At 58.2% G+C, this 13,280-nt stretch overlaps 4 protein-coding genes across 4 annotated transcripts; all 4 read right to left on the bottom strand.

Annotated features, from left to right (window-relative positions):
* Positions 1-300: 300 nt before the first annotated feature.
* Positions 301-3,352, bottom strand: B0H64DRAFT_331791 (uncharacterized protein; the record flags this gene model as incomplete). The annotated part of the gene is made up of 3 exons (XM_062801023.1): positions 301-1,158; positions 1,217-2,777; positions 2,856-3,352. 3 exons carry the CDS (start codon positions 3,350-3,352, stop codon positions 301-303), a joined length of 2,916 nt encoding a protein of 971 aa, XP_062654128.1.
* A 1,579-nt stretch (positions 3,353-4,931) lies between these two features.
* Positions 4,932-7,163, bottom strand: B0H64DRAFT_52739 (uncharacterized protein). Its single transcript, XM_062808382.1, has 2 exons — positions 6,489-7,163; positions 4,932-6,436 (listed from the first exon to the last, which is right to left on the bottom strand). Exons 1-2 carry the CDS (start codon positions 7,008-7,010, stop codon positions 5,114-5,116), a joined length of 1,845 nt encoding a protein of 614 aa, XP_062654127.1. The 5' UTR covers positions 7,011-7,163; the 3' UTR covers positions 4,932-5,113.
* A 2,084-nt stretch (positions 7,164-9,247) lies between these two features.
* B0H64DRAFT_446919 (uncharacterized protein) lies at positions 9,248-10,559 on the bottom strand (the record flags this gene model as incomplete). Its single annotated transcript, XM_062806959.1, has 5 exons — positions 9,248-9,297; positions 9,362-9,531; positions 9,594-9,628; positions 9,696-9,808; positions 9,875-10,559. The coding sequence occupies 5 exons, from the start codon at positions 10,557-10,559 to the stop codon at positions 9,248-9,250; spliced, it is 1,053 nt and encodes a 350-aa protein (XP_062654126.1).
* An 869-nt stretch (positions 10,560-11,428) lies between these two features.
* On the bottom strand, positions 11,429-12,864 carry B0H64DRAFT_378417 (isoprenoid synthase domain-containing protein; the record flags this gene model as incomplete). The annotated part of the gene is made up of 2 exons (XM_062802584.1): positions 11,429-11,590; positions 11,668-12,864. The coding sequence occupies 2 exons, from the start codon at positions 12,862-12,864 to the stop codon at positions 11,429-11,431; spliced, it is 1,359 nt and encodes a 452-aa protein (XP_062654125.1).
* Positions 12,865-13,280: the final 416 nt, after the last annotated feature.

Genomic DNA, 13,280 nt, shown 5'->3' with positions numbered 1-13,280 from the left:
GTGGTATCATGTTGTGCAATGAGACAAGTGTGCTAAGAGATGAAACACCACCGGACTCGTACAGTTTCCCATCGTTTACCCTCCCCTTTTTCCCTCCGTCACCGGGCCGACGTCAGCAGCAGATCACCTTGTCGTCCAGGAAGAGCGGAGCCTGCGCAGGGCTCGACCCGGATTTATCCTCTGTAAAAGCCGATGTCGAACCTGTCCGCACTCCTCCAGGCCGCATTGCTCTTCCGACGCCGAGGCGCTCTGTAACTCCTCGTTCGGCACCGAGGTACCCGTCGGTTCGACGCCATCGCACTACGAGGCGTGTTGAGAACGGGGTAGGCCGCCGTTTGGAAGGGGCGGCAAAGCCTTGTCGAGACTATCGCGGCTGATTTGCTGTCGAAGACCTAGCGATCTCTGGGACCCAGTGAGGCTCTTCAGGCCACCATTGCCGCTGCTTCCGCTAACACCAACGCCATATCCACTGTCGGCGCTTTCCGGCTTTGACCGCCCAGTGTACCCGTGGCCGGTTTTTGGTGGAGTTGGCGGCGGGCGTGCTTGGATGCTGCTGCCCCTGCTGCCGTCACGGCTCCCAAGAAGTGGGTTGCCAAACCCAGCGGCGAGCTCGTCGCCCTCCTTCGCGGGCGTCAACGGCCGGACCTCGCTGTCGGTAGTAAGACTGCTCACGCGGCTGTTTCGACTGCGATCTCCCGTTGATGTGCCCTCAACTGCTTCTTCCACGACTGGAAGAACGGTCGTTTCTCTGCGCTCACCGGCGGGCGCGTTTGGGTTGTGGCCGGGCTTGCCGGTTCCCGAATTGTTAGGAGGCGCGGTGATAATCGTTCTCAAAACACGCTCCGGGGCATCATCCTCTTGTTCACCCACGTCCGAGGTTCTTGCCTGCTGACCCACCCGAACTTGGCCCGATGGCGACGAGGAAGGCGGCAAGGGAGGCTGGTAATTAGGCATGGGAGGGATCTCGGCAGCCGCTTCAGCTGCGAGCGCAGCGTCCCGTTCCTGGGCGGCCCGAATAGCTTCCTCCTGTGACATGGCCATGCTCGAGATGAAGCTGATGAACCTCTCACCGTATTCGTGAGGCGGCAGAGCCGAGATCTGACTGCGATCACTTGAGAGGCCTTTCCAGAAGTGCTCTATCTTCTTGATGATACCGTACTGGAAATCGTGTCAGCGTGCGTCACCGTCTGGTAAAGTGGTGAGGTGTTTCACGTACGTGGGTAAGGCAGTCGATCACTCCCAAGTAGTAGATCTCGTCCCCTGGCGCGTTGTCTTCGTGTGTTGCCCGGAAGCCACCGTCGTCCTGGTTGAAGATAAAGCCCGGCCGGTTTTGGCCTTCCTCAAGCTCGTCCGGCATTCTACTACTTGTCTGCCCCATTGGCACCGGTTTCTCGGACTGGATCATCTGCCGGAGCTCCCTGGCCTTGCGTTGGTTTTCCAGTTTGGAGGGGGTTCGCATGAGGACCGAGTGGGGGTCGAAGTCTTCCGAGGTGTTGCCGCTCCCGCCCGGGTTGAAGACGCGCAAAGTCTTGTCCCTCAGGTTCTCCTCGTTGCCTCGTTGGAGATCGTGGATGCCTACAAGCAAAGAGTAATCCATAATCTGCAATCTTTGCAATAACCGCACATCCTTATAGAGCTGCTCCAGGAAGAGCTGCTTCTTCTGAAGGCCAAGTTCGATGTTCCTCTTTCGACGGAGCCAGTTCAAGTCCTTCAGGGTCGCTCGTGGGTTGTTTTCTAGGTCGTCTTCCCTGTAGTCCCGACCGACGGTCGAGCCCTTCAAGTCGAAGGTCTGGTGGATATCCCGGTGCGGGGGGAACAGGTTGTTCATGACGACGAAATGGATCTTCCTGCCGTAAGGCATCTTGACGCGGTGAAGGCCGTAGAACTGTGACAGGAGCGTGTTCGGGTTGTCCTTGACGTGCTGGTAGTAATCTTTCAAGATCTTGCGGAGGAACTTATGCTCGGCGTGATGGATGGTCTTGATGATGTACTTGTAGTCCCGGGAGAAGTAGAAGAAACTCCCGCTCTTTCCGGGCGACCCGAGCTCTGACAAGATGTACTTCCCGGTCAGGGACATCAGGTAGTCGGCGGGGTCCAGGCGGAAGAGAGTGCGCAGGTGGCGGAACACCCAGGGAGCGTAGTCCTTAAACTTGAAGTCGTACTTGGCTGACGGGACCAACTCGTTTCCGGCGATGTCAAAGGTGGACTTTTGCTTGACGTCGAAGTCGGCGTCGGTCAAGGGCCGGTCGAGCTTCGCGTTGGTCCTGGAAACGGCGACGCGGATGCCGGTCAACATGTTATATGCCGTCACCCAGTTCGCGTGCGTCTCGTCAACCTTGGTGCCGACCAGTACCCTGTCATCATCCTCGATCTCCCTCCTCCTCCGCTTGCTCGCCCGCTTTTGCCTGTACGCCTCTGCCCACCGCATAGCGTCCTCGTCAGGAACCACCTCGTCGCGTGGGCCATCTGAATGAAGGGATCGCGTGTTTCTCCTAGCTAGACTTAGCGATGCCCTACGCCCCCCAGCGCCTGTGATGGTGGGGGAGAAACGGCCGCTGGAATGAGCGGTGTCGATGCCGTCCCTTGAGCCACGAGCCGAGGAAGCCTTGGGGACTTCCAGGGTATGCCGGTGTTTGATACCCGGCACAGGGGGGGTCTGCAAGGGACCGGACGAGTTCGGCTGGTCGTACACGGGGGGTGACGAAAACCTGTGGGGTGCGGGTTGGTTTCTTTGACTCGAGGATGGACTCGAGGCTTGGGAGTTGAGAGCCGGAGCGCTGGAAGTAGGAAATGCGGCTGAGGTAGATCCGTTTTGAACGGTGCGGACGTCGCCTCGACCGACAGGATGCAGGTACACCTCGACCTCTGGTTGTGCGGGGGGGGGTTCGTTCCTAGAGGGGGTACGTGGAATACCGTCGCTCAGTCTCCAGCTTGGTGAATCCTGGCTTATCCCCTTCGACCCCAAGTTCGGCACCGTCCGATCCACGAGTGGCGCCGAATGGCTGGACGAGAGCGATTTCCGCGCCATAAAATCGGCTGCGCCCAGCCCATTTACTCCTCCGCCAGCAGTTCCATTTTGTGGTGAGCTCATGCTCTGCGGGAGCGAAAAGTTTTTCGTCGCGCGCCGCTCCGGTTCGATGGACGTGGACGTCTCAGATGTGGTGGACGACCTGGTCGAATTCGCGGAGCTCCCGTCAAAGCTCTCGTTTGACGTGTGCGAGTGTGGCTGGTGGGCGATGCGTCCATTGACCTTGGCCTGGGATAAGCCGTACTCGGCGGCCCGGTCAAGGTGCACAACACCCGAGGACTGCGAGTCGATTGCCGTGTTTGCGTCCGGCACGAAGGAGGGCATTTCGGGGGGGACGTCCGTCAAATGGGTTGGAACTGTGACTCGACGAGCGACGTCCGAGATTAGGCGCGGTCGGCAGCCATAAAGATGCTCCAACGCGCCGGAAAACAATTGCCCGTCGGTCGTTACGCCTCTAGAGGGCGGAGTTGTGGTTTCAATCGGGGTTATGAGAAAGGGGGTATTCTCAAGGTCGGCTCGCTTCGACGGTGGTGCGTTGTCGTCGGGGCTGCGCTTGGCGATTTAGCTGCTTTCTGGGCGGCGGAATATTTAGGGGCCTCGAGGCTGAGCGGAGCTGGGAATTGGGTATTGGTTTTCGCTTGTCTGTGATATGCACAATCAATCAATCAAAGTTCGAGGCGGTGCGTGTGTGCCACCAACAATTGCGAATCCAGTGGTCGGGAATCGGGAAACTCTCTTGCGTGTCTGGAGGCGGAAGCAAAGGACTGCAGAACAGGAACAAGGACGCTAGTGACGGTGCGTGGCTGTGGTGACCGGGACGAAGAACCGGGCTCGGGGGTTGGAACTTGGCGCAGCTGAGGAGAAATTGTGCGGGCCGCTTTGCCCAATTGAAGGTCCGCTGACAAGAAGGGACTGGAGCGATCCAGGGCAGTTGTTACGAGGCTGGCAGGCAGGGTTTCTTGGATCCCAGCAAACAAGCCAAAAGCAGTAATTCGTTAATAAAACTGCGATGCGTCAACAACACTGTCGCGGGCAGGTTGGAACTCACCATGAGCGATGCTTTTCCCATTGCTTTCTCCTCTCAGCTTCAAAGAGATCGGCTCCGTCTTCCGTGTCCGAGTCCCCTCGTGTCACCGGGACAATCAGTAAACGGGCTGCTCCGTCAGTGCTCTCCACCTTCTCTCTTGGTCAAGCGCCCGACCTTGGCAACGGGAGTGCATTCAGCGAGGATGTATGCAGTAAATTCACCGGGCAGTCGGGTTGCTGGGATCCGGTGCTGACGATCTACATAGAGAGGACACAGGATTGTTTGTTAGGGCTGCCTCTCCTGTGTACACAGCAGTAATCAACTACGGTATCTGAGAGAAAATCCCCTTGTCCCTACCTAAATTATCGCCAGTCAAGTAATCTGTACACCTCACGGTCAGGCCCCAGTGTTGCCCAATGCTCGGGCATTGCCGTCACTCTTGCTTCACCGAAAGCTCATTTCACAATCCTTGTCTGCAACGCGTGAGGGAGGCTTGGTGCCTTGGATGTGCTTGGTGCTCGTGCCCCACATAAAGTCGGAAGACCGGCAGGCCAGGTGCTCCGCGATACAGGTGTCGTCACTTCTGCCGCAGTTGACGAGACACTGCAAGAGCGGCACGCAGGGATATATCGATTACCAGACGGAGCTTGGACTTGGAGCGATAGTTGAACCTCGTCCGAACCTCCTCCATCCATAGTAGAATCTCAATCTTGTATGCGCAGGTCCCGCCTCAACCACAGAATCAGATCTGGATCAGGCCAATATTTGCTGTTAGTCAACTAGGTAATGCATTCCCCGCCGAACAAATGCAGTCACCAACCTGATAAGCTCGAGCAAAGCTAAAAGAGGGCGAAAGGACGACATGGTGTTCCAAGTCACAAAGTGTTGCAAATCAACGCAATACCATAAAAGTCTATCGAAGCACAAACCATCTCTCATAATTCCATCAACTCCAGATCTGGACCGACGACCGCCAGGGTATTCGCAGAACCTCGAAAAGCAACCAAACACCACCGCGCTACACAACGCCCTAGAACAGAACATCTAGGAAACGTGCTCTACTCCGTCCTCCTCTCCACGATCGGCCTCCCGACCGGCAGGCCGCCCACAAACCCAGCATTCTCCCCACCAAGCTGGAACACCCTCCGGCCGCGCACCCATGTCTCCTGGACCCGGCCCCTGAAGGTGTGGCCCTCCCAAGGCGAAACGCGGTTCTTCCAGCGCATGTCGCCGGCGCGCAGCGTCCACACGTCGGCGTCGTCGAAGACGCACACGTCGGCGTCCATGCCGGCCCGCAGCCCGCCCTTGCAGTGCGCCAGCCCGACCTGCCGCGCCGTCGCCTGGCTGCACATGCGCACAATGTCGACGATGGACGGCGCCGCGTCCCCGCGCGCCGCCCGCTCCGCCGCCGTCGTGTGCAGGATCGGCAGGCCGAGGCCGACCGACGAGATGCCGCCCCAGGCGGCGAAGAAGTCGCCTTGGCCTTTGGGTGCGAGGTCGGTCTGAGGGGTCAAGTCGACGGGGTGCCCAACTTCCTTTGTGTGTTGTTCTTCTTGCGGCAGCGTCACGTCCACGCTTGAATCGACCGAGAGGGCCGATTTCTTTGGCTCCTCTTTCGGCAGTGCCGACACGTCGATGGAGGAGTTAGTAGGCATGGTCTGCATCGCTTCCTCCTTCTCTTGCTCCGTTTCTAGCGGCGTCACGTTGATACCGGAACCAATGGCGACCACCCCTTCCTTCTGTTGTTCTTCTTCTGGCAGTGTCATGTCAATACCGGAATCGAAATGGCGTATCGCTGGCCGTGGTCCATCCTGGTAGATGGTCTGGAGGTGCGGCGGCAGCAACTTGAGCTCGGGCGTGCAGGGGGAGTGGTCCGAGACAATGGTCTTGATGCAGCCATTCGGGTCGGCGATCTCGTCCCACAGCGTGTCCTGGTTGGTCTGCGAGCGGATAGGCGGGCAGCACTTGTGCCTTGTGTCGCCATCCGGGATGTCGTCGGACGCGAGGCCGAGGTAGTGGAAACACGTCTCGGCCGTGATGTTGATGCCGTTCTTGCGCGCATTGCGTAGGATCGGGGCGCATTCCGTCGCTGAGAGATGCACAATGTGCAGGTGGAGCTGTGGCGCGAGGTGGGCCATCGACAAGATCTCCTCCACGGCACACGTCTCAAAGACGGGAGGCCGGGAGTCTAAGAAGGTGCTGTAACTGTCTAGCTCACCGGCAGGTTGTGCTGGCGGATCCGACTGCTGAACTGCGTCTCCTACCGAGGCCGCAATGGGAGGGAGCATTTCGGCGTGGAACATCAACGTGGTGGGCGTGTCCTTGAGCGTCGTCATTGCAAGTGCAATGTCCTTTGCCGATACAGCGGGGAATTCCTCAACCTGTTGTCCGGATTAGCGATCCTCTCAGCGTTGTTTGTGCAAACACACTTACACCCGAGTCGATGAGAAAGCCTTTGAAGCCACGGACGCCGGCTTCCACCAGAGGCAGCAACTCATCGGCATTTCCCGGCACGACGCCACCGTAAAAGCCAACGTCGACCCAGCATTGCCCCTGGCTAGCAGCCAACTTCTCCTTGAAGCCCATGAGAGTGGTGGTGGGAGGGATGGCGTTCAAGGGCATATCGACGACGGTGGTGACGCCACCGGAAGCCGCGGCCTTCGTGCCCGTGTTGAAGCCCTCCCATTCTGTGCGGCCCGGCTCGTTAAGATGGACGTGGGCGTCGACCAAGCCCGGGAGCAAGAGTTTGGGGCTATAGTCCTGGTACAGGGTTTCCGGCGGAAATAGGCTCCTTGGGAGGACCTCCTGGGTTACCGACACGATCTTCCCAGTACCGAGAGAGATAAGGATGGTCGCAGGTGTGAGGAGGAGCGTGTCGTCTGAGAGCGTGAGAACGGTTCGCGTTGATGCTAGAACGACGACAGGGCCGCTGTGGGGGACACTCGGAACCGTCATCTTAAAAAGGCGTTGTGGGTGTCACGGTGTTGATTCGGAAAGAAAAGGACGAGCACGACCCTGGCACTGTTGAGAATCGCTGTCGGACGAGTCACCCTTCTATCGGCGAAACGAAGCCTTATCTACAGCTCAAGCGAGGTGGCTAGGCTATGGTATGGATATGACTGTGCTCAAGCAACGAAAAGAGGGAGACAGGGGTACTCGGGAAGAGACGATCCACGCTGACGTCGAAAGGAGAGAGTGTGTGATAACGAAGCTATGGTGGTGGGTAAGGGCCCGAGATAAAAGAACCGGCGGCGGTGGCACATGGGAAAGGCCCCCCCAAAAGGGCGGAAGAGGGCTCGAAACACTCGAAACGGCACCCGACGGTCCACCGCAATCCTGCTCGGCCCCCAGACCGCTCCACCCGAAGCAATTCCCATACTTCCGGTCCAGATTGCCATGTTGCGCTGGTTTTGCGCAGGAGGGGCACGAGGGGGAACCGGCAGGGTTGTGGGGCCAGACGAGTGAAGAAACTCACCTGCCCTCGCCGCCGCTGTCGGCGAGGAAAGGACCCCTGGACAGCTGGGCTTATCTTGGGACGCTTATTGGTCAGAGTCTCTCGGTCCGGAGACAGCCGCCCTCCGAACAAACAGCCCAGGCCCGGACATGGGTCAACCTGGCCAATCACGAAGCCAATGGGCCATATCCCTGTCAGTCCGTGGACTTCCAGACACCGCCCCCCTTGTTTCCGTTTTTGGCGGCCATCCGAAGCTATCACGAGGTTTCCATCGAGTAACAATCGAGTAAGCCTGGAGAAGTCTGCATCCGATTCGCCACACCCCGCCCACCGAAATCTGAGATGCAGCAGCGACAACGCAACGCTGCTAAGTCCAGAATGGGATTTGGAATGGTCCCGCCGCTGCAAATCTCATTGCCTTTGTCAACGACCAGCACTCTTGTTGCAGGCCAGAGCCTCGACAACCTGTGAGCAATCCGCCAAGTTCGGAAAACTTTGACCTGGGCGGTCTATACGAGAAATTTTACTCCCAGTACAGGCGGTGAACAACGGTGAACAAGAGGAAAATTTCTTCAAGTCTGGGCTGACTCGTGAAAGTTTCCACGAGACCCGGAGGTCGCCGGAGGGGTTTTACCCGGCCTCCTGCGGCTTACCCCGGCTAACTGAGATAGAATTCTTTGTCGTTTTCCACGAGTATGCCGGTGAAGAGCTCACGCCAACCCGAAGTCCCGGACTATTCTCCCGCAGCTTTGCCTCATCGGACAAGTCCACAACCCAACCCCCCACCCTCATGACAGCCCCCTGTGCTCCACCAAACTGGGTCGTAAATTGAATCGAGCCTAGTAGGGAGGCGTCACCACCATAAAAATACGGTCCGCGTATGGAATCACGGAGGGCATAGGTGGTGCACCAGGCATGTGTAGTGACCGCCATGACTCTGACTGCCGCGTTGACTGTCTCAAGACCGGGAGGCATGCTGGAGCGAGGATTTGGTCACTGCGTGTATCCCCAGCAACATAGACGAAACATCCTTTATAGGAGAGTGGGATAGTACCGAGTTGTGCGTCGGTATCAACGATACGGGATTGTCCTAGAAACATGACGAGGCAAGTAGGTAGGTAGGTACCTTAGTTATCACCATGTAATCTAACCGCTAGTTTGGCTGTTCGTTAAGTCACATGCCAACCGAACAAAGTGTCGGTTATCGGTCTCGCCTTCCGCATGCCCTCCCCCCCTGGCGTTGACATGATTAGGGTACAAGTACTCAGATGTGTGTCTCTATTCTCCTTTGCTCATCCAAAGCCAAAGTTTCCTAACAGCCACTTCGACTTCGCTCCTCGACTCCGCACCGGCATCCAACGTGAACGCCGCTCATCTACGGGCTCGCTCTGGCCCAGCCTCACCCGCAGCCCCCTGACTTCTAATCAGATCCCGTGGCTGATACTCCACTGCTCGGGCCCGCGTGCGATACCCGTTGCTGTAGGGCGCGCTCCGGCGGCGAGCCGGTAGAAAGCTCGCTACAATGCCATTCCTCGGTTGACGGTGCTGGGGGTACCGGCAATCGAAAGAAAAGCTGGGAAGTAAAAAGGGATGCATGTCGGCGTGCTGGTTTGTCACGTCTCAAGATCATGGCACGGCTCATAGATAGGGTGGATGCACCGGGGACCAAGATAGTGTGGTTGCGAACAGCAAGCTTTTGTATTCGTTGACGAAATTACTCGTCCGCTAGAATACAAACTCATAGCCGTGCCGCATCTTCCGGGTTCTTGACCTCGACCATCAGTTTACCTGCTCGAGAGTTAGCTGTGGTTCATATTTCTTTACCCCTCACCTCGCCGGCCCTGCCACTTACCAGTGTTCCGACCCTTGAATAGGGAATCGAGTGCCTCTTCGGACACAGCGATGCCACCCTTGAGGATCGTCTCCTTCCTCTTGAGCTTGCCCTCGGCCAGCCACTGCCCAATCTGCGTTCGCCCCGCGGCATACTCGCTCGCGTAGTCGAAGACGATGAAGCCTTGCATCCTGGAAGTAGAGTCAATACCACCGAGCGGGAACTTAGGTAACATGTGTAACTGAGAGCTTACTTGATCCGCTGACCAATGACATTGTTGAAGTTTTTCTGCAGTCATGGTATTAGCCGGGCCACCTCGCCTTGATGCAGGATGGTTCTTGTTTGAGTTACTCACCGATGGCCCTGACCTTTTGTCGCCGGCGTTGTACTGAGAGATGGCGCCGCACATGACAAACCGGGAGAAGGTGGCGGCCCGGGCGAGTGCCATCTCAAGCTGCTCGCCGCCGACTGTAACATCGTTTTGTCAGTCTCTTCCCTTGAATTTGCCTCTCTGGAAACGCGACTCCTGCTTACCATTGTCGAAGAACACGTCGATAAACTTGGGAGTAGCCTCCTTGAACTTCTCCTTAAAGTCCGGGTCCTTGTAGTTGAGCGCAACATCCAGACCCAGCTCCTCCTTCAGCCAGCGGCACTTCTCGTCGCTGCCGGCGGTGCCGATGACGCGGGCGCCGGCAATCTTGGCGATCTGGGCGGCCACGCTCCCCGTGGCGCCGGCGGCAGCGGAGACGACGACGGTATCGCCGGCCTTGGGCTCGCCGATCTTGGTCATGCCGAAATAGGCGGTCAGGCCCGTCAGGCCGAACACGCCCATCAAGTCGGTGACCTTGGCGCCCGGGGCCAGCGCGGAGCCGAGCTCGACCTGGCTCTCGGACATGATGCCGACCTCGCGGATGCCGAGCGGGGCGGTGACGATGTCGCCGGCCTTGGCCTTGGCGGAGCGGGAGGCGAGCACGCGCGAGATGGTGGCGGCGCGCATGACCTCGCCGATCTGCACGGGCGGGATGTACGAGCGCCGGTCGTCGAGCCAGCCGCGCATGGCCGGGTCGAATGACACGTACAGGCACTCGAGCAGCAGCTGGCCGTCTTTCAGGTCCGCCTCGGTCGGCGCCGCCACGCTCCGCTGCCGGAACGTCTTGCCGGGCACGATGTTGCTCGTGGGCCGCTCGGCCAGCTCCAGCTGCTGAGATTGTCGTGCCATGTTGCTTTGGATTTGGTTGTGTCGTACGACAGGGGAAGGTCGTGTTTTATTGGGTGCTCGGACAAGGAAGTCACCGTGGGAAGGGATAATGGTGGTAACTAGTTAGTGTGTTTAATTTGGAGAGTGTTTTGGCTACCTACCAAGCACTCGCTAACATTTATGGATGGCCGGCCTTCGCTGCTACTTGTAGTGCCTCTGAGACACCGACGGCTTCGACTTGAAACTTGAAGTGGCATTCAAGCAAGCACATTAGTAATGGATCTCTGGGAACTTTGAAGGTCGGACCTTGCTTTCTGCAAGTGAACTCCGCTCTCGCACTGCAACCACCAGTCGGCAGATCCTCCGAGCCGAGGCTGGCCCCAAATCCGGACCCAGAGCCTCGGAAGATCGCGAATCCCGGGTTGCCACCCACTCTCCGGCGAGTAACAATCCGGGAACCCCTTTTTTCAACGTCTACGGCGGTTACCCTTTTGGTCCTTTCTCCGTGACTAGCGGTCAATGGCAGTTTCTAGTGGCGTGCTGGTAACTAGCTCTACGATATGCGAAGAGACGAAAAAGAGGGGGAATGGACGAGAGTTCCTGAAAGGATCTATTTCGTGAAGGTGGAAGCCCGAACCGGAATTCCGTTCGTCAGATCTGTATTCGGATGAATATCTCGTCCGTTCTCATAGCGCCAGATGATGCATTGTCATCATACACAAAGCGGCACTGTCCAAGATCACTTGGAGATGCCGAGCCCGTCTGTTATACACCAGCCATACGGCTGTTCGTCTATATTCACCCCGCTCGTCTTTTGGAGCCCCGCAAACATTATGATTGTGCGATTGTCGTGTTAGTACATTGGTCAAATTGACCCCTAGTGGAGAGGTTTACTTCTTCCGCTGCAGGGTCTTGACAGCCATCTCGACGAGACCGTCCTTGGCCTCGCTATCTGGGAATAAGTTGAGAGAAGCAATCGCCTTTTCGGCGTAATCTTCAGCAAGCGCACGCGTTTGCTGAATACCATCACTTTGCATCACCAAGTCTCGTGCCTATAAACGTTGGATTAGCATCACTCGTCCCTGTTCTTGAAAATACCAAATCTGACTGAAGAAAGAAAAAAGCTCACCCGAGAAACGTCGCCGTCATTGGCAAACTTCCTCCCTACCAGAGCCCCAAGCTCTGGCATGGTCTTCCATGCAAATAACAGCGGAGCGGTCGCTAGCCCAAGCTCCAGATCGGCACCCGCAGGCTTGCCCAACTCCTTCTCACTGCGAGTGTAGTCGAGCATGTCATCGACGAGCTGGAACGCCAAGCCGAGGTTCCTGCCGTAGCTGTAGGCCGCCTCCACCGTCTGGGCGTCCGCTCCGCCTAAGAGGGCCGCCGCGCGGCAGCTCTTGCTGATGAGGGAGGCCGTCTTGAGGTATGTCTTTTGCAGGTAGTAGGTCAGAGCGTCCTCGGACCACTGCGGGTTGGTCTCGTCCCGCGCCGTGTTCTTCAGCTGCATGAATTCACCCTCGACAAGATTGGCGATGACGGTGGCCAGCAGCTCGATTACTTCGGCGTGGCGCAGGCGCGCAAGCGCGACGGATGCCCTGCCGAGGAGGAAGTCGCCTGCTAGCACGGCCATCTTGTTGCCGAACTCGAGATTGGCGGACGGTGAACCGCGGCGTGATACGGAATGGTCGATTACGTCGTCGTGTAAGAGCGAGGCAGTGTGGATCAGCTCCGTGATCTCGGCCAGCCTCCGCTGCGAGGGGAGGATGTCGGCATCGGCGAGAACCGGCTCGCTCTCGGTGCCGGCAGACGGGTTGAAGTCGGAAAGAATCGACTGTGGGGAAATGGACGTGTCGATGGCGGCGGAGGCCTGGGCGGTCGCTTGCTGGCGCTGTGGTGCCTTTGGGCAGAGTGATGTTGCCCGCGACATCAGCAGGACTATGAGCGGCCGGACGTGTTTCCCCTCGGCTTGGGTGTAGTACTTGGCGGCGCGGTCGAGCGAAGGATGGCCTGAGCCGAGTAGCTTCCTGATGTTCCCCGTCAGAAACTTCATCTCCTTCGCCACGATCCGGAGGGGATCAACGGTGGGCAGGTCGCCCTTGGTCGCGCGTGTGACGGCATTCGAGACGATATTGCCGGCTACCGAAACGGCAGCAGCCCACGCCGACGGGTTGGGCCGGCCGGAGTGAAAGAGTACCCTTGACTGGGGTATCCGGGCACCAAGAGATGCTGCCCTAAGGCATTGTGTGCATGGCGGCGGCCGTAACCGCGCAAGTTGTGTGGCGCTCCTGGCCCCGCGAACCACTCTGGTCCCCGTCCCTAACTGCATTTCCTCGCGCTTTCCTCCTCAATTAGAGCCAGTGGACTGCCGGGCGTCACGGTTCGGTCGTCTGGCGCATTGGGGACGGAATCGAGAGTCGTCGGTGCGGCCGGGAAGCGCGCGATTGGGGCCCTGGAAGATGACCTGGCTGTTCGTCCCGTGGGTCCCGAAAACTTCCATCCCTCCCCGACAATTTTTTGGGACCTGGCCATTGAAGCACGGTGTGGCTCGACTCCGGTGGGGACCGGTCGGTTGTGGCTGGGTGTTTGGGTCTGGAGCTTACCTAACCCCTGTCGTGCTGTCTTGGCGCTGCGGGTTGGCTTCCAATTCGTCTCATCGTTGGCTCCAGGGCGTCTGCCTGTGCGTGAGCATCCGCCAACAAGGAGACACGACTTTACTTAGTTATCCCCGGGCCCATCCGAGTT

This window comes from Chaetomium fimeti (assembly GCF_033439085.1).
Source record: "Chaetomium fimeti strain CBS 168.71 chromosome Unknown B0H64scaffold_12, whole genome shotgun sequence".
Lineage (NCBI taxonomy): Eukaryota > Fungi > Ascomycota > Sordariomycetes > Sordariales > Chaetomiaceae > Chaetomium > Chaetomium fimeti.
The sequence above is the reverse complement of the archived record's forward strand: the minus strand, read 5'-3'. Positions and strand labels throughout refer to the sequence as shown.